The sequence below is a fragment of the Lynx canadensis genome, chromosome D3 (assembly GCF_007474595.2).
Source record: "Lynx canadensis isolate LIC74 chromosome D3, mLynCan4.pri.v2, whole genome shotgun sequence".
In the NCBI taxonomy this organism is placed as follows: Eukaryota; Metazoa; Chordata; class Mammalia; order Carnivora; family Felidae; genus Lynx; species Lynx canadensis.
In genome coordinates, this window is record NC_044314.2 from 139,474 (window position 1) to 159,589 (window position 20,116).

Genomic DNA, 20,116 nt, shown 5'->3' on the forward strand with positions numbered 1-20,116 from the left:
CCATCAGAGGCGCTCAGACACAACCTCCAGCCCCCAGCAGCCCCGGTCCCCTTCATTCTGTCTCCCATTTTGTCCTGCCGGAGCTCCACTCAAGTCACCCAAGAGGCACAGCTCACCGGTGACAAAGTGCTCTAGGTCCTGCAGGGCCCGCCCCTGGGCTTTTGTCCTTGTCATGCACCAGACATCATGCTGGCGTTTCAGACCAGCATCCTTGCAAACCAGGGTCTGAGACAGAATCTTCCGGTTACTGTTTCCAGACGGTCCTAAAACCACAGCAGCGCCCCTCAGCCACGGCCTCCCTTTCCGCAGTTTTGGTCCCACCGCACTCTGGCCACAGCATCAGAAAGTCAGCGGCAGCCTGATGGCACGTTGCACGCCCCTGTCATTTACCTCCCCCACGTGACCACGAGAGGAGGAAGGGTGGGGAAGCTACGAGAGACACGCCGCGTTCAGACAGCTGTTCTCACAGCGTCACCACACTCGTCATGTCTTACCGTTAGTTTCTGTTAACCTCTCCCTGTGCCTGACTTGTGGACGAGCCGTGTCGTAAACGCACGTGTAGGGTTCGGGCGTCCACGGGGGGTTTGCACTGTACCTGCACGGATGAGGGAGGGACTGCTGTATACGCATGTCTAGCGTGCCCCTTTCTGTTTCCAGTCAAGTCCTCGCCGAATGGTTATACTTCGTGTATCGTGGTTTACACAGCGCTTTCTGCCAAAGCTCGGTGACCTCGCCGTGTGCTGTGGTTCAGACCGACGTGCTGGGCGCGCCCGCCCACATGTTCATGCCGTGGCAGCAATTCTGTGTCACGCATGAGACGGCGAGCCTTACTTTCTGCTACGGATGCCGTGGTTTTGTGGAACGTGTAGGTTTGTTTCTGATGAGTACGCGCGGTGGGCTCACACCTTTCCTGCCTGCACACAGTGGTCCTTTTCTTGAGAGGAAGTGGGGCCTCGGGCATGGGCGTGCTGGTGTCTGGGGCGTTAAAGGGGGGCCCATCCGAGCTAACCGGAGTGTCCCCGGGAGCCACGTGACCCTGAGAGTCCACGAGATGCGTGCACCCTGGTGTCCATCCCTGTGAACGGTCTCACCCGTTTCATCGGCGGAGGAGTCACACGATGCTGGGGCGCTGCCGGCTGGTGACCTCAGCCTGAGGCCGCACACCAGCACGTTCCCCCTCTGCTTCGATGCTTTGCTCGGTGCGGGACTCGGGCATCAGGAGCGGCTTCCCACCCCCGATGGCAGGTCTGCCCCATCTGGCAGCAAGTACGTGTTCTGAGCAAAATAGGCACGTTGTCCGTTGGCTTCAAAATGTTGAGATGAAGCAGCTTTATTCCAGAAGCTCCTCAGGACCCCAGCTCTGGGGGGACATGCAGGTGTGGCTGTGACACGGTTTTAGTTGTGGTCGTGGTTGGTCAGTAATGCACTCGTGTTTTGTCCAAAGCAGGACCCACAGGGTTAATGGAGCTCTGTGCTCTGCCTGTAAGTCCTCGCAGGGCGTCGCGCCCTGCGGGAGTCTGCATCACAGCCTTGGGTTTCCATAGGCGAGCTTTAGTCACGTGTGTGTGTGTTTGTTTGTTTGTTTGTTTTTTAACATTTATTTATTTTTGGGAGACAGAGACGGAGAATGAGTGGGGGAGGGGCAGAGAGAGAGGGAAACAAAGAATCCAAAGCCAGCTCCCAGCCGTCGGCACAGAGCCTGACGTGGGGCCTGAACCCACAAACCGTAAGATCATGACTTGGGCCGAAGTTGGACGCTTAACCAGCTGAGCCACCCAGGAGCCCCACATGTGTGTTCATTTTAAGCAAACACACAAGGGAAGTGCAGAATGGAGGTCTCACTGTCCGTTCCGAGGCTGATGAGCAGTTTTTATGGTGGGACGTGTGGGCTGTGGCTCCAAAGTAGAAAAGTTCCATCCTTCAAGTTAAAATGTACAACAACTTATTTTGAAAGTTAAAAGTTCAGTATCCTATTAAAACAAAATTAGCTTAGAGTCAGATAAGTAAACAAAGCGTTCGCCATATGTAATCAAAGGACCAGTCTGTGATGCCCCAGCACACGTCTGAGAAGCACAGGGAACACTGTGTGGGGAGGAAGAACAAACCAGCACTGGCGCCGGTGCTGGCCCAGGTGGGTGAACCCCTGCCTCCCACCCCAGCCTCCCTGGCCCCTTGTGAGGTCTGCAGCCAAGGTCCACAAACAGGAACAGCAGGGCCCTAGGGGCGCCCAGCCAGCTCAGCCGGGAGAGCATGCGGCTCTTGATCTCAGGGTCGTGAGTTCGAGTCCCTCGTTGGGCCTAGGGCTCACTTAAAAAAAAAACAAAAAAAAACAGAATTCCTTAGAGAGAGGGAGGGAAGAAGTTGGTTCATGGAAGTCAGCACCACGCAGCAGGGAAGGCCAAGCGATGCTAGTGGGGGTTTCGAGCATTTTTTTCTCCTGTGTCCCCGGCTCTGGCCCTCATTTTGGAGGGATGTACGGCTTTGCTCTGGGTCAGCCCCTGTCATGGGGCTGTATTGCCACTCTGGAGTAGGCACCCAAAACACAGAGGGTCTGGGGACAGGAGCCTGTGGCCCAAAGCATATGGAGGCTCCCTTCCCTGCCCCTTAGCCCCATGGGTCACCCCAGCCACACCATATTGGGCAACAGCTCAGGGTGCTCTGAGAGGAGGGCCCCCCCCCAGTCTGTTCGGGAGCCGACCCGGGCCCCAGGCTCACCTCCAGGAGCACAGACACGGAACACACCCTGAGAGGCTTGGGAAAGACAGCGTCCACGGAAGGTGAGGCGGAACTTTCTGTCTTATCCACTCTGATCAGGCTAAACCTGCTACAGCGCACGCGTGTGTTCCCAGAGGCGGTGAGAGGGTGCAGTATTGGAGCGTCCAGGGCACAGTCTGAGTGAGCAGCAGCAGGCACCCACACAAGCCAGCCCGGCCGTCGGGCTCTGGAGACCAGCACCTTAAGGCATCTCAGTGGCCATGCTCCCTGGGGAGAAGGGAGCGGCCTTGGAGCGAATGCAAAACGACGGACGACGGTGGGAAATTCAGAACTGGAAAATACGCTCTCTGTACACTTGTCCCCGAAACTGGCAGGAGACGGTGCCGGTAGGAGGAGGAAAGGGCCCACGATCAGGGCTGCAGCTGCCACCTGAGGCAGTGGTCAGAGCCGCGGGCACATCTGGTGGGCATCAGAGCTTCACTCAGCGTGCGTGCGGGCCGTCCGAGTCCCACAGAGGGGGAGGAGACGGGCGCGAGACAAGATTCTTGGAGGAACGGTGCCCGAAAACCTCCAGGCTTTGGTGAAAGGCATAAATTTACTGGTTTCTGAGGCTGTAAACTGGCTGGCCCGTCGTCGGATTTCCTGAAAGCGGAGTCCCGTGGTCCACCTGTGTCTGCTCCCGGCTCCCTTCTCCCCGGGGCCACGGCAAGCTGCGTGGGAAAGGCCGCGTTTGAGAAGGGCCCCGCGGACCGCGTCTGGAGAGGAAGCCCCGGGCAGGGACGTGAGGGCAGGGCGTGTGGTGGGATTTGGTTTTTGTTGGCCAGAGATTACTCCGAGAGTTACTCGAGGCTAGTCACGCAAGGCCAGTCCCGGGCATGGTTGAGCCGAGTCGTGTGAGTCTGATCCGGGGTGTCTGATCCCGGGTGTTGTGCGCATGCTCTGTTAGCGGTAAGTTCTTGCAGAGGTTTAGCTGCTTGTTTTCACGACAGCCTGGGTGTTTTCCTCTGTGTGCAGCCCTTTGGGCGGCGAGGCTCGCCTTACGAGTGCACAGCCTGGGCAGCCTCACGGTCACCGCTGAGCGTGATCAGGCACAGAGGTGGGGCAGGGGCAGAGACGTCTCGGTAACTTTTGCCAAGTGACCTTTCTGTTCACACGCTTCCATTTGGAATAGGTACTCACGGACCCACTAACACAGATATGAGATTCAGGGATCTCCATGGGCAAGCAGGCTTCCCAGAGTGTTTCAGCAAAAAAAAAACCACTGTGAGCGAATTCCTCGTGCCTCAACGTGGGGTCCTGTTGCGTTCTAGGAAGCAGCAGCTCTGTAACTAATGTCATGAGCTTCCCAGGGATCTTGAGGTAATTAACAAATACTGAGCTTTAGAAACAACACCTGAGGTTGAAGACAATAACGTGAAGATAGCTTTTTAATACTAGGATAGTGTGGACATACATCCCAATTTATTTCCCGTGTCCCAGACTGTCCTGTACACTCCATGAGGTCAGCCTGGGAACAGGCACGCCACACCGAGGCCACGGAGAAGGAGCTGTGGCCGGCGGCCGCGTGCCCGGCTCCCGGGCCGCTGCAGCCCAGAGAACGGCAGGCTTTGTCCAGGCCTGGGCAGGCTGGGGCAGAGCACGTGGGCTTGGGCAGCGCTGCCTCTGTCCCCTTTTCTCTGCGTCACCCTGCGGGAAAGTAAAGCTTAATGTGTCTAAACACCATTTCAGTTTCATTAAGAGAGAAGGTCGCCTGTTGGAGTGACTGGGAAGCTTGCGCTTGCGGCCGAGCAGAGATGTGCACCTGTGTGGCTGGTACCTCGTCCGGTCATTTAGAGTAGTCCGTTCATACGTGTTTCTGCACACGCGTCTCCCTCCATCCGACTCGCGACTATCCCGAGTGACCAGGACGCAGGGTTGTCCACCCCTAGTCCCAGCCAGCGCGTACAACACGGTCATTTTCGCATGGCCCACGGGGGATTGTCCGGGGGCGTCGGGTCCCTGTCTCTGCGAGTTCCGCCCCGGAGCGAGCAGGAGGGGTAGAGGCACGTGCGGGACCCATGCCTGTCTTGCAGGGTCCCCACTCCTGGTGGGCTGGGCCGCCCACCTTTCCAGGCGTCTGTTCTCCCACACCGTCCCCCTCAGCTGCCTTAGGTCTCCTCAGCTCCTCGTGGGCCTGCGTCTTCGGGTGAGTGATGGGAACGGTTTCCAGGGTGTTTGATGTGATCCGTGTGGGCCTTTTGTTTGAGAGACTTCAGTAGTTAATTCACCATAAAATGAGGTTTTTGTCTTTACACGCTTGTTTTTCAAGTCTTTCTTAAGATTCTGAAATATGTAGTCTAGCAACTTTTAAATAGTATATATAAAGTAAGTGGTTCGTTGCAGATTACTGGTTTTCAAAAAGTGCGTGGTTACCTTTTTATAAGAGAAAGCCCTGGAAAGGTGTCCATTGTTCTGAAGCAAATACGTCTGTATGAGTAAAACAGAACGAGGGAGAGCAAGTTGAAGCATAACTTGAGTACGACCAGATTCTGACACGTATCCACAATTTTAGCTTGGCTGTGCAGGATGTTTCTGAACCTTCCAAACACCTGGCAGAGCGGGCACGCGCGTTGGTTGGCCGTCCGCCGCGCTGGAGGAGCGAGGAGACTTCTTTCCGGTCAGCGGCACTGCTGACGCTTTATGGGTCACTTCGCGGCCTCCGAGGCAGTGATGGTACTTTGGTGGTCAGACCTAAAATACCTGATTTTTTAAGTCCCTGTCTTTCTCTTGAAAAGGTATGATGCAGAGTCAAAGGCCTGAAATATTTTCAGAGGAGAATTTAATACTAACGATTCTAATAGATTCGTGCATCAACACAGAGTACGCACAGCCAAGTGAATATAGCGGTGACGCCTGAACGTAGCTGCTTGGAATTAGCTCTGTGCTTTCTGCTAAATTCCTTTAGCTCAAACCCCGTGTGTCACCTCCAAGGACCTTGCAGTGAATAAGCTGTTGATGAAGCTGTTGCTTTGTTTAGTTAGCTGTTGCTACACTGTTTCTGTATTTGATGGAGACCCGACACCTGCACGTGAGCTCCTTGGGAGTGAGCGACCGACGGATCGCGGGTCTGGGGTTGAAGCTGCTCCATATCGGAACGTTCCCTCTGTCAGTCACAGGCTTTGTCCCTCGGTGTCCCTGCGGCCTTGCGGTCCGTGCGGAGCGGCTCACGGCCCCGTGGAGGTGCCCGCTGCCTGGGAGGGGAGGTGTGAGCAGCCCCGTCCCCGAACGGGACTGGTGGGGGGCAGGAGGGCAGGCCCTTGACCCTTTTTGTAAGGAGAGGCTGCAGTTGTCCGGCCTTGCCGGGAGGTGGGTCGGGGCGCCACCCAGTTGTTGGTGGGAAAAATCAAAAGTTTTCGTGAGTTAAATACGTCTCACCACCTGCCTTTCCTTGGAAAGGAATATTCTTTCCTGGAATAAGCTGAAAACCTGGTGTTTCTGAATTAATGCATTTTTAAAAGTTTAACATTTAAGTTGCCATTACATCCCTGTAGTTCCAAGTTCACAAAGTCTAAAAGCTGCCGTGAGAGCACCGTCAGGGTTCCCACAGACCCCGCTTTCCCCTTGGCTGTGGCCAGTGCCAGGTTCCTGCAGCAGGTGGGCTGGCCGTTGGGGAAACGGCGCCCTCACACCCAGTGGCTCTTGTCCTACCTGCCGGCCCATGCTGAGCTGTTGAGACTCGTCCAGGAAAGCACAGCACTCCTCTGCTCTTGCCCAGATGTGTGGGGGCCACACTGACTGGCTCCGACACTGCCTGGACCCGCACACCCACACCCGTCAGATGCCAGGCACGAGGGGGAGGTCCCGGGTTGTCACCCGTACTTGTGACCGACCGGCTGCGAATTGGGGTTCCATCATTTGCTAGGGCAGGGACACACTTGCTTACGCTGAGTGGCTTACCGTGTCATAAAGGATGTGACAGGACACAGGGGAACGGCCAGATGAAGAGCCCGCTGGGTGGGGTCCCAGCGGGTCCTGAGCGTAGGAGCTTCCGTCCCCGTGGAGTTGGGAGCGGGCCACCCTGCCGGGACGTGGGTGCGTTCGCCAACCCAGGAGCTCCCCGCACCCCGCACTTTGGGGATCTTTGTGGAGGAGGCGTGATGGGTCATGAACTCAGTCTCCGGCCCCCTCCCCTCCCTGAGGACGGGTGTGGGGCTGCAGGCCCCAGGCGTCTGCTCTGGCTGGGCTCTGGTGAGCAGCCCCATCCAGAGGCCCGCCTGCAGTTGCCTCATTAGGAAAAAGGATGATGCTGTCAGCCATCAGGTTGAAGGGGCTTAGGGGCTCTGTCAGGAACCAGGGACAGAGACCAATAAGCATCTCCTCCTGTTGTACCCACTTTAAGCAGCTTTAAAGATCAGATAAGGGGCGCCTGGGGGCTCAGTCAGGTAAGCGTCCGACTCTCCATTTTAGCTCGGGTCATGATCTCACGGTTCATGGTTTCGAGCCCCACGTTGGGCTCTGTGCTGACAGCACGGAGCCTGCTTGGGATTCTCTCTCTCCGTACTTCTCTGTCCTTCCCCTGCGCACGCACTGGAACTCTCTTGCTTTCTCTCTCAATGTAAATTAGCAAACTTAAAAAAAATACTTTAAGATGGATGAAAATAGAAACCAACAAAACATACTAAAGATCAGATAAACTTGTTAAATACTGATCCAGTCCAAGGTCATAAAAACGTTACTGTGTTGGCTTACAGGATTTTTGACATCACTGCTTTTTCTGACTAAAGTTTCTACACGTGGACTCTGTTACTCAGGTATTTTGGGGGAGGGGGGAACATCTTCAGCTCTGAGTCATGGTACTGAGGGCTGAGCGACGCGTAGTGTTAGTGTGGTCGTCTCCAAACTCCACTTTGTGCCTTTTTAAGTAAGTTGATGTTACCATCTTGGACACAGTCTGGCACTTCTCAGGCGTTCGTCCGGGTGTTCAGGACGTCACAGAGGCGTTGCCTCAGAGCTTCGGAGCCTGGGAGTGGAGTCCAGAAATGTCTGCCTGCCGGGCTCGGCTGCTGTGACCGCGAATGGGTCTGTGAAAGGCTGGCTATGCTGCCCGTGGGCTGTGCGACCCCCAGCCCACCCGACGGGGGGCCGTACGATTTCTCCATCACGTATTAACTTAGAACCAAGAAAAAGAACAGTATCGGCTGCACCAGTGAAGCATCGCTCTCTGGGAAAACAGTGTTCCAAGAGCGGAATTGGAGGCGGGTGCTCGGAAACCCAGAGGAATCCGCACGACGCACGACGTGTCTGCAGTGGCCGTGTGCTGTCTCCTTTTCCTTCCCTTCTTCTCTCCTGTCCACCTGATTTTTATCTCATCCGGTGTCTTTGCTGAAAGAGTGGTGGATCTGAGAGAAAGGCACGAAGACCAAGGTCAGACAGGTGGAAAGCAGGACCCAGTCTAGAACCCCATCTTCTGTCTCCAGGCTCCCCCGAACCTGGCGTCACTGCTCCTTCTGCCGTTCGACGGCTGTCAGGAGGCAACTTCCATCCCCTCGGTGGGCGTCCCTGGGGGCCCGGCACTCGGGTTGCTGGGCAGCCGACCTCCCCCAGGCTGCAGGGGAGCAGGGAGCGCTGACCCTGGGCCATGGCCGTTAGTTCCTGTCACCCTCACGTGGCACGTCCGTGAAGGTTGAATGTGAGGTCTGTGGGAGAAAAGAAGCGCCCTGGAGCAGGCAGGGGGACAGGCACCCTCTGTTGAGCCTCTGGGGACACAGCTGGGCTCCACTGGCAGCGGCCGCCGTCCCCCTCCCCAGACTCCAGAGTGCCTCCTGGAAAGCAGTCGAGTGCGGCTTCCTGATCATGAGCATTTTAACAGAAAGCTTTGATTCTTCACCACAGCGTTCGTTAGCGCACTGGAGAGAGAATCCTGTTAGAGTCTTGCCGCTGAGAAGTGACTGTCGGGCTGTCCGCATGTCCTGCCCCAGTCACACTCGGGGTCCTGGGATCCCAGGAGGGCCCCGCCCTGCCGTGGGGGTCGGGTCGTAGGCGTCGGGTGTGTGCCCTGACTCTCCCCCTTTGCCAGGTGGATGACATCCTAGGAGAGGGCAGTGATGACAGCGACAGCGAGAAGAGGAGGCCGGAGGAGGAGGGGCCGCAGGAGCGGCCACTGCCCCGGGAGCCCCGGGCCACGCTCGAGGCCACGGCATCCAGCGAGAGGAGCACAGCAGACAGCCGGGGGCCCAGGTGAGGCGGTGCGGGTGAGGGCCCGGTGAGGGGGGCAGGTGAGGGCCGGCCCAGGCGAGGTCTGCAGGCGCGATGCGGTAACGTGACCGATTCTTCAGGCTTTGGCATTTCAGAATGTTATGTTTACGGTGACGCGAATTTTTATCACAGTCTTTATTGTTTCAGTTGCTACTCACGGAGATCTGAGTCTTTCCCCTGTGTAAGTGGTAAGACGTCCGCCTGCCTGACCCGGGCAGCCCCGCCGCGGAGGGCAGGACGACGCCATGGCCAGCACGTTTTGACGCCGTTGGTGATTTTTCACGTGCCCAGCTGTGTTATGGCGCGGGTGACCTGACCGTGCCTGCTGGTGGTGGCTCAGTGTCCACGTGACTGCATCTTGTCCCGGACCAAACGGCGCGCCAGGATTCTACGTCTTTTCTGAAGCATCTTTCTGTCTCGCTTGGATTTGATCATCACATCGTGTTCTCTTGGCTCAGTTTCCTTCCTTTTTGCCTTTTTTCTAAGTATTCTCCCCACCGCGGCTCAATTCGGTCTGCCCGGAGCCAGAACCGCTGTCCCGAGCGTCCCGAGCCTCCCCTTCGGGCCCTACTGCCTGCTGGGGACTGTCGTCTCCGCCTCCGCAGACGCCTTCACTGTTCCCCGGCTCCAACATCTTGTTTCTTTGCTCTCTTACTTTGGTGCACTAGATGCATCTTCCAGGAGCTTCGTGGACCAGGGTGCGTGGAGGCAAACGAATCTGGCACATCAGGAGATGCCTTCCTCGCTCTGTCCACACTTGCTTGACCACGGGGCGGGCGCTCCGTAGCCCGGGGAGGGAGACGGCTTTGCTCCGGGTCTGTCTGCGTGTGGCGTTGGCGGGGCACCTGGTGCTGCGCGAGCCTCTCTCCCCTGCTGACGGGCATCTCCGTCCCGCCCCTCGTGTTCGGGAGTGTTGGGCACCACCTGTGCGAGCAGACGGCTGCTCGTGCCAGGCCGGGGGTTCCTCGCAGGGCCTGACCCTGCCGTCGTGAGAAGCGAGTAGACACGCGTCCCAGGTATCAGGTTTAAGAACCCCGTCTGGAACCTCCTGTGAGCCATGCGACCGTGGGCGAGTCCTTGAACCTCCCCGTGTCTTCATTTTCCCCTTTGAAATGGGGGCGTTGGCAGGCCGGCACAGCCTGTGCACATAGCTGCACATAACAGCCCCCCTCCCTTGCTTGTGTGGGGGCTCTTTTCTTTATAAGCCACCTGGTCTGACCCGAAGACGTTCTGTAGGTGAGTAAGTGCTTTTGAAGAGAGTTTGGTGTACTGGAGCCAGTCCACTTAGAAGACAGGATCGGGCCAGAAATTCTAGCAGCACACGGAGGGGACGTAGAGATGCGTTGTCCGTGTGTCGGAATTTTATTCGGAGAAGGTCCGTGCGTCCGCAGATGTGCTACGGGGCCACCCTGCTGGTCCCACGGCAGACTTTTCCAGCCACGTTGAAGTGCTGTCCGGTCGTCTTAGGACGCAACTTTGATGAGAAGCACGATGCTTGTGCTGAGCTGTGTCGCCTTCTCCATGCGGAGGTCCCGCTGGGGTTTCCGAGGAGCCGACCTCCCGCCCACTCTGAGGACCTCTGTGGTGGTGCCGGTTGATGCCAAGGGTGGTGATGGCTTCTCGGGGATGGGGAGCGCGCTCTGGTTGAGCTTGTTTTCTCTGTCACGTAGGAAATAAATTCAGAGCAGTTTTCACAAAGACCCAGAAAGGCCTGGCTGGAGCCCGCAGGAAGGAGCCTGTGCTCGTGGGGCAGTGGACGCAGGCGCTGGGCAGGCCGAGAGTGCCCATCTGCTCCGGTGTGCCCAGAAACAAGAGGCACCGGGGCTTGCTGGAAAGAGCCTTTGCTTTGATGTGGTTTGGGTGCTGGCCGTCTGGACGGGACCGCGGAGCAGCGCGGTTCTGGTCCCGAGGGGCTGGGTGTCCTGTGTCTCGGCGGTCAGCCCTGTGCAGACAGAGGAAGCCCGGCGTCCGGCCCCTCCTGTGGACAGCGTCCACGCAGGAGGTGCCGACATGGCCACAGGAGCTTGAGGTCCTCAGGTGTGTGGTGGTGGGTGCCGCGGGCTGAGCCCCCAGTGGGCGCCAGGCGTGCTGGGAGCCCGGCCCCTAAGCGTCCGGAGAGCTGGGGAGTAAGTCAGAGTCTCTCACTTCCCACAGCGCTTTCTTCCACCTGCCACCCAGACGGCAACCGCTCCTCCCCAGAGAGCCACCTCCCCAGAGAGCCACCCCCCCCCCCCCCGGCCTGTCCCTGATGCTTTGGAACTCGGACGTGTGGCTGTCGGAAAAGCTTCAGTGTTTCCAGACGTGCCTCACGGCTCTGACCCTTCACTGGGGTCGGACGGACAGGGCGCACGGCGGGTCCCAATCAGCTGCCGCGGGGGACTCGGGCGCGGGGCCCTCGTTTCTTTCTTTGCCAGGGAAGTTGGCGAGTGTGGTTTTCTGGCTGTATTTTACTCTCGTTTAATGGTACTAGAGGTAGAGTGAAGTTTGTTTAAGTTTTTACGTGATGGTATTTTTATTTGAAGTTAAAACGTTTTGGGGTTTTTTGTGTTGTGTTTTGCACGTGGGAGGCCTTTGTTTCATGATTTCTCCACGTGTGATGACAGTGATGCAGGTCTGGCTCCCACGGGAAGGTCTGCTCGGCATCGCCTCCTGCTGGTTCCACGAGGCCAAGCGGCTCCACGGATCTTCTTGTCCCTTGAACCTGAAAGCCAGTTTTACTGGAAGGAGAAGGGTGGTAATTTTTACTTGTCTACCAAGAAATGATTCATTCTTTTTTCAGATCAGCGACATCGGATGCCGTTTTATTCACAGTGCTTGTGGGGTACGCTCGCTCCTTGAGGTCAGTCTCTAAGATGAAAAAGTCAAGTATAGGTTTGAAAAGCATTTGCTCAAATGAGTTACCTTCAAATTGTTTGCGACACCGTACAGATGCATCATTGTCCCCACCACTTGGTGAGGCGGCTGGCACGGACACGGTGGCCCGGGTCTCCCACTGGGACCCTCTGCGGCGCTCCGTGCTCGCATTCAGCAGAGGCGACTTAGAACTCGATGTAAGACTACTTCCATCGCTTCTAGAGTCAGCAGACACGCGAAAAGGACAGTATTTCTGCCAAACCAATTATTAATTCGTTAACGGCCAAAGAACATAGCATAACGTGGTTGGTGACTCTCACGTTACAGAAATCCACGGCTGACGGCTAATCGCTGACACACGTCCCAGGCTCACACCGCCCAGTCCCGCTGGCTCTCTCCCCCTTTCCAGCCTGCGCTGCAGACGTACGGACAGCTGGGGGGGGCTCTCCCACAGTCTGTACAGGTCTCGTCCTTCCAGAAGGTACCCCCAGTCTCACTGCAGCGTCGGGACAGACGGCACTAAAGTGCTCTGGGGCACTGGCACACATGAAAGGTGCTTGTGGTGTCGGTGGACCCGGGCGGGGTCCCCTTCAGCCCCGGACAGGCGTGTGGCCGGGACAGAAGTCTGGGGCGTTGCTGACCCGAGGACGTCCTTTCCTGTGGAAGCTAGTGGGGCATCTCCCCCGTGTGGCCAGAGGTGGCTCTGGCACCTGGGGTGTAATTTAGGATGTGCACCCCCTCTGTTCCCTGCAGTCAGGTCATGGCCCTGCCCCCTGACCTTGCTCTAGGAGCCACCTCCCCTGTGTCTTGTACGTGGTTTTGTCTCCTGTTTCACACGAAGCTGGAGTGAACACCACGTGTGCTGGTCGTGCTTGTGTGTGGGTGTGCTCCTCACGTGCATTTCTAGGCCGGCACTTGGTGGGCTCGTGCCTCCGTGGAAGGCCGAATGGTTTTCCATGAGAGCAGGTGATGACGCTCATTTTCTGTGGCAGTGTTTGGTGGCAGCTAACGGCCAACACGACAGGTGAATGTTGGTGTCGCCGTGGCTTCATTTTAACGTGCTTTTCTCTTCTAACGGGCTGTGCCCTGGGCCTCAGATGGAGGAAAACGAGCTCGCAGGTCACCAGGCCGCAGCAGCTGCCCTGGCCAGAGAGGCGGGACCCGGCCGCTTCCACTCAAGGGAAGACGCCCAGGAGCCGCGGCCCGACGTCCGAGCTCACAGAGCGACTCCTGACGGCCACCCCAGGCACGCTCCGGGCCGGAGGAGCCGTGCGGGAGGACGAGAGCTAGTACACGGACAGCGCTGAGAAGGGCAGCGAGGAAGAAAATGTGCTCCGGGGGTCCGTCCGAACCACGGAAGAGAGAACGAGCAGGGGAGCGCGCGCTCAGAGACGCGGGGCCCCGGTTAGCGCGCCGACCTTCCCACAGCGGGAGCCGTCGGAGCGCGGAGGGGAGGGGCAGGGGCAGAAAACCTCCCAGATCGGATAGAAGACGTTCTAACACGTCCCGAAATCTTTTTTTTTTTTTTTTTTTTAATTTTTTTTTTTCAACGTTTATTTATTTTTCGGACAGAGAGAGACAGAGCATGAAAGGGGGAGGGGCAGAGAGAGAGGGAGACACAGAACCGGAAACAGGCTCCAGGCTCCGAGCCATCAGCCCAGAGCCCGACGCGGGGCTCGAACTCACGGACCGCGAGATCGTGACCTGGCTGAAGTCGGACGCTTAACCGACTGCGCCACCCAGGCGCCCCGTAACACGTCCCGAAATCTTGACGGACTCCAAGCAGGCTCAGCACAGAGAGCCACATCCAGACGCATCGCGGTGGAAGCGCGCAAGGCAGACGAGGGCGCCGCGGGCCGGGCCGGCAGCAGCTTCTCATCAGACCCTGCCCAGGCCCCAGGCCCCGGGGCGGCACTCTGCCACACGGGAGAGAAGGCCGGAGAGAAGGCCGTCAGCCAGGCGGAGCTGTGGCGCAAACGAAGCTCGGAGAAGACGTCCCGGCCGAGAACTGAGAGAACTTGCTGCCCTCGCGGGAAACCCCGAAGGGAGCTCCTCGGTCACGGAGCCGATGACCCGGACAGAGCTGAGAACCCACGTCCACGCGGACAGCAGCGAGCCCCGTGGGGGTGAGCGGGCGATCGGCAGGCAGGAAGAATTCCGAGTTCTCTCCTTTCTTCACCGAGTGGAGAGAAAAAGCAGTTGCGTGAGGCAGCGTGGACGCAACCGTCGGGCCCGTGGCGTGGAGAAGCGCGATGCTTGCCGGCGCCCACGCCGAGGCCGTGGGAACGAGAGGCTTCGGGAGACGTGGGGAGCGGGCGGGCCAGCGCGACGTGCTGTGAGCCTCTCCCCTCAGCCGCTCCGCAGGACGCACGGGGACGGAAGGTAGTGACCGTGGCCGCGTGTGGCACGCGTAGGTGGACCGTGCGTGACAGGAGTAGCGCAGGAAGGAAGCACGGGTTCTGAGCCGGGCGGCGAGTCTGCACTGGCGTGCGACCAGGGAAACCGCCGTCGGTTGTGAGGGTGTGACGCGGGGTCCGGGCGGGGAAGGAAGTCCGAGGGGACGGCCCCCATCCCGGGGCGTCACGCGGGGTGTGCTGGTTTCGCGCGGAGGAGGCAGGAAGGAAGGAGCAGGATCAGAAGTGCACGAGGGCCGGGGTGAACGTGCGCGTAACCAGCGTGAGTGGGTCGTGTGACCCGTGACCCGAGAACAGATGGTGACCCGTTTGCCGGTCACGGGGAGGACTCCTTCTTCAGGGCCCTGCACAGTGTGGGGTCACAGCGAGCGCCCGTGAGCCCACCCGTCTGCCGACAGAGGTGCCCGTGAGGCTGCACGAGGGCGTGAGGACGTGGACGGGGAGGTGACGAAGAGGGGCACCGGCGGCCGTCCTGCCCTTCCCTGCGAGGTGTTAGAAGTCGTCTCGTTACGTGTAACTTCGCGTCAGTCGTCAGGCTTTCCAAAACCAGTCACAGCGAAGGGGATCCAAACGCTTGTGCTTTGGGGACCGTCCCTCCCCCGCCCTGACACCTGCGTGTTGACTGCCGACCACGGGTCCCCGAAGGCACGCGTGCTGAAGCCGCTGCCTGCGTGGGCCGTCCCACGAGGGCGCTTGTCGGAAAGCGGGGGCTCCCGTAGGTCTCGAGACGCTTGTGAAAATTCACCTCGGACTGGCGTTCGGTGACAGGAGCCTGCCTGTCCGTCGGGAAAGCAGCACGGCCTTCCTGCCGCCCGTCAGGCTGGGGCGCCCGGAGCCCCGAGCCCACCTCTTGTTCACCCGCGTTTGGGGAGCGTGCTCCGTGCAGGATTGTGGCAAAACCACCGAATCAAGTCAAGTATTTCTGTTTTTTAACCTTGCCCGTCTGTCAGAGTGAGAGGCCTCGATTTTGTTCCGGGCCCTTCCGCGTCCTGGTCGCACAGAGCAGGGCTTCTTGTGCTCATCCGTGTCCGGGACTCACTGAGGACACGCTTCATGCCCCAGCCGCCACTCCCGTCATCTACTCGATAAGCCTGGTTGCCGGGTAACCGGGTTACTCCGGGTTATGTACTCACTCGCACTCGCACTCGATAAGCCTGGCTTCCCTGAGCGAGACACCCGTCCTGCCCAGGATAGGTGAGTCCTGCTGCCGGGCCGGGTGGAGCCAGCACCCTGGGGGCCGCCACCCCTTGTGACGGCACGAAGCACGCGTTCGGGGTTGGCTGCCCCCCCGTGGCCCGGGCAAGGCCCGAGCCCGTGGGTCAGGTGACCTGGTTGCCTGTGTCCCCACTCACGGCGAGGAGCGGGTTCCCTGCAGTTGTGCCTGAGGCGCCGGCCGCTGCTGGCGTCCGTCCTCATAGGTGAGCAGGCGCCCACTGTGCCCACTGGTGCCCACGCTCGCTTCGCGCCGTGCACGTGTTCGGTCCGCCTTGCGCGTCGCCGTTCCGCAGGATGCAGACCGGGCTGTCCCGCACCCGCACACACAGGAGAAGGGCTTGTTAGTCGAGACGGTGACCTCGCCGCGTGCAGCCCCGTGGCTTTTTTTCTGCCGGGAAACGAAGCGGGTTTAACTGGTGAGCTGAAAAGTACATGCCCTGTGGGCGCCGTTTGGGGGTCCTTGGTCAGATGCCGGCGTGTGTTTGCCATGGTCCCTGAGACATCCACGTCCGTAACTCGGCGCGCTTGGGGCGCCAGTGGAAGTGTGTGCTCGGAAGCTGCAGCGTCCGGGAGGAAGTTTGTTCCTGTTCGTGCTATTTCCCGCCTTGAGCGTGGGAGGGTTTTTTCCACCCTGAACATGAGACGGTTTCCAGCTCTCAGTTTTCTCCACGTTGAATCTGTTCGCGTTTCTCCGGAACCGCACACGTGGCTGTAAAAACAACCTAAACGTGTGCTGTGCTGAGGGAGACGAAGCTTTGATCGTTCACAGGCGTTTGTTAGCCGTGACCTGCAGGCCTGAGATGCTTTTTAATTACTAAAATTTAATCGTGTATAAAAATTTATTCTCCGAACGTTACTTAACCAGGAGCAAGGGTTTTCTCCCTTCTCAGTCCATCTCATGTTCTGCTTTGTCACAGGAAGGGTGAGACCAGCCTTAGCACACCGCACTGCCACCTGGGCACTGACCGTCTTTCCCTGGTCTTGAGCCACACACTGGGCTCCATGGGAACGCCCCGCACGACCACCCGAGTGGGGCTCGCCTGTGTTCTCTCGCTCCCTCTGTTAATTCCCTGCAAGACGACCCTGATGCGGGAGAGTCCTTGATCTGTAGGACGGGTGCACCGTGTCTCTGACGTACCTGGCACCTGCGTGGGTCGTGTGTGGTCCAGCCCCGCAGGAATGTGGCTGTGCGGTCTCCTCGGCCACCGATGGGAGCGACAACACCCACCTCACGGATTTGGTGGAAAAGAGGGCTCGTGTCACCCCATGCCAGCACTCCGCGTCATCGGGAGGTGTCTGAGCACGAGGACGTTGCCGCAGTGAGCCTGTCCAGGTGTGGGCCGCTTCTGTCCCAGACGCTCTCCAAGTGCAGGTCAGACGTTTCCACAAAAGATGTTATCACACAGTATCGTTCTTGTAAGGTGGCTATTCTGACGGCTAACTCCTGTCCTGCCCTCGTGCTGCTCTTGGGGGTGGGGGTGGGGGGTCCCTCCTCTCCCTTCAGGCCCTGCCTGCAGGTGCTCCCCGCCTCTGCCTGGGGAGCCGAGCTTCTCCACGGTTCCCGGTCCCCCCTCCACAGGGGGTCCGGCTGTTTCCTGGGCCTGGGGGCCTTCGTCCCCGCGGGCAGCAGCTGTCTCCTCTCTGTTTTTGCTTATTGCGTCAAGCTGTCAAAGGGACAAAAGGGAACTTGGATGCAGGCCCAGCTCTGGGCCAAGAGCAGACCATTTGCATCAGGAGGCACGGGAGATGCCTCGCGCTCGTTGCTTGGGAAGCCTTGCGGCGCGGGCCACAGAGCTGCTCTGACAGTGCTCACGGTCAGGTTGGGTGACGCGTCATCGTGCCGGGGGAGCTGCCGCTGGTGAGCGCACCCTGGTGGGACACAGACTTCACCCCCCACCCCTCCTCTCACACTGCAGGCCTGGGGCCCAGCTGGGTGCCCGGGGGATGGGGCACAGCCAGCACTCTTCTGAGTTTCCTTAAGTAAGTGCGCTCAGAATCACTGCTGCTTTGGATAAACCTCCACCGTTCACCAGCAGCCGGGACGGGTGTTCCTATGCTGTAGGTCTGGGGGCCTGGGGAGCGCGGGCCGCACACACATCGTGACCGCCCGGTGCATCCCTCTGAGGCCTCGGGGCCCACCCACTCTTTTCCCCCAGGCAGGGCTCATGGATGTTATTTCTGTCGGTGGTGTTCACAGTAGTATGGACAACGGACACCCCTTTTTATGGGGATTAGATGGCCACCTGACATTTTTACGGGCAGTGGTCTGTTTCATCTACGCCTACGTGTCGTTTCTAAACGCGTCTCTGTTTTTGTCACCACTCAGCAAAAGGACAGTCATCCCAGAGGCTTCCGAGTAATTGTGCTTAAAATAGCTTTTGTTTCAGGACGTCTTACAAATCCAAAATTAACCCTTTGCTGAGGTACCTGTCTCCTCAGGCTCATGTCTGCCCTGGTTTGGGCCCAACCAGAGCTTCTGGCCCTACAGATGGGCGCCCGGCGCCGGCCACACAGCCCGCGTGCTGCAGCCACGGACGCCGTCCCTGCTCCTCGGGGCTCCGGCCTCTCGTGTTCACTTTTCCAGCCTGAGCAGGCCCACCGATCACCTCAGTTACAGTCCCTGGTGTCTTTCTCAGGGCTTCTGTCCATTTTGAGTTTATTGGGTCAGTTGTGTTCTGATCTGGGAGCGTTTCTCTCCATTAGGTTACTTCCTGTGTTACCAGTTCGAAAGCGGGTTGTTTCGTAGGTCTTAGGTCACACGTGGCCTCGTCTCGCAGATCTTTTCCTGACCTCGTGTGTGTGTCTCTGCTTGTGGTCTCTTCCACCCAAACGAAGACTTTCTCGTCTCTACATCGTTTGGGGGGTTTCTTGTCTTCCTTCAAACTGCGGTTTTCCCTGAACATAAGCGTGTATATCCATACGTATTTCTGTCTACGTTTCTTCAAGTTTCCTTTTGACTAAATGGTGCTGCCACAGGTGTCCAGATGCAGAGTTCATCTCAACCCTGCCTCAGAAATGAACTCAGAGGCCGACTCGCAACAGATTGCGAAGAAAACCTAAGTATTTGTGACCTCGGGTTACGTGGTCAGTTTTGTACTGATAGTCCAAAGACTTCTCACCATTCGGAGTGTGAGAAGCACAAATCTGTGCGGCACACGCCTGACAAATAGTTGCCGTCCGCGCTATGTAAAGAGCTCTCAGGACCGAACGCTCCGACAAACCAGCTCGTAAAACGGGGCAGGAGGTGGTCCACACCATTCGCCCCCAGAGAGAGCTGGGGGGCGTGAGCCGCTGCACGTGGGGCCCCCAAACAGCCCCTTCTTCCGTGCGAATGGGAGCCGGGCATGAGGTTCGCGGGCGGGACCCCCTCGGCAGGCGTGGCCGCGGGCCCACCACGCGCCCGGCATCGCACCCAGGAAGGGCACCTTGTGGCTCCTGTGCCCGAGTGCATCCTGGTGCTGCCGGGCGTCCCACGCTCCGCCAACACCGTAACGGCCCGGAGCGGAAAACAGCAGCCACGCACGCGCGTCCCAAGGACTGCAGCGGGCCAAGAGCCTTGAGGCCACGCCGCCCTCCAGGGGGCCAAGGGCAAAGGAAGCCTACGGCCTAGTGTTCGGGGTAATTTCCCTGAAGCATCCTTGTGCTCAGAAACCCTTTATACCGGTTTTGCTTGTATGTTTTCCAGAGATCTCCTAAGGGAGCAACCTTAGATCTTAATGGTCAGGTGCTGATAAGAGAAACCCACTTTGCACTTAATGTTGAGCCCAGCTTGTTTTCTGTAACAGCGTAAACGTTTGTTTCCTTAGAAAATATTCAGCCGATGGGAAAATAATAGTCGTTTGAACTTTGGACTGAACGGGTGGCGCTGACAAAGTGCTCTGGTGGGTCGGGCGAGGGCACTGCCGCCCTGGCGGTCACGCACGCGGTAGAGCCTGGGGCGCGAGGGACAGCCCAGGGGGCTGCTCTTTCTGGGTGTCCTTGCCGGCCTCCCGGCAGGCTCCCGGCGCCTTGTCTGCCGCAGGCACATCCTCTTCTTAGGTGGGACGGTGACCGATCAGCAACGTGTCTTTTGTTGGTTCCATCTGGTTTTGCTGGTGGTATTTCTCTTAAATAAATTGAACGCCTTTCCTTCCACCAGCACCGTGGTCTCCGATTTCCTGTACGCGTGTGGTTCTCTACGTTGTATGTGTGCTGCATGTGCCTCGGTATATACACGCGTGTGTGCGGCTGCCGTGTGTGTGTGTGTGCGCGCGCGCGCGCGCCAGAAAATCTTCAGGGCCTGCCTGTGTCCCCACCATCACAGCGCAAGAGACGGGGGTGCTGACTCACGAGGCCCAGGTGCCCCTATGTGAGGGGAGACCCAGGGCGGGCATGTGGTCAGGCTGGTTTTCCTCGGCTTGGGGACACCACTTGGGGCCAGCGGGCACCTCCTGGGGGAGTGCTGTGCCTGCCGCGGGCCCCGTGCTGCGGAAATCTCGCAGGCACAGTCTGGTCCGAGTCCGCCAACTCTGTCCCGAGGACGGAGGCAGCCGCCACCATTGTGGCGTCATTGGTCATCAGGGTAATTCCTCTTAAGCCGCCTAAGGAAAGTGGAGTTTTCAGGCCGGACCGGGTGACGGCCCTGTCTGGTCCCCTGGGATGTGCCTTGGCTTTCGTGTCCGCAGAATGGCATTAGTAGTTCCCAC

The 20,116-nt window shown here is 58.6% G+C and overlaps 1 protein-coding gene across 2 annotated transcripts in view; it reads left to right on the forward strand.

The window, feature by feature from the left end:
- CTDP1 (CTD phosphatase subunit 1) overlaps positions 1-20,116 on the forward strand; it is a 57,105-nt gene that overhangs the window by 35,910 nt on the left and 1,079 nt on the right. Inside the window, exon 12 of one of the 2 annotated variants that reach the window (XM_030335993.1) lies at positions 8,771-8,931. The exons of the other annotated variant lie outside the window; for it this stretch is intronic. Coding sequence (XP_030191853.1) covers positions 8,771-8,931 — 161 coding nt within the window. The remainder of the gene's footprint in view (positions 1-8,770; positions 8,932-20,116) is intronic. 2 annotated transcript variants of the gene reach the window in all.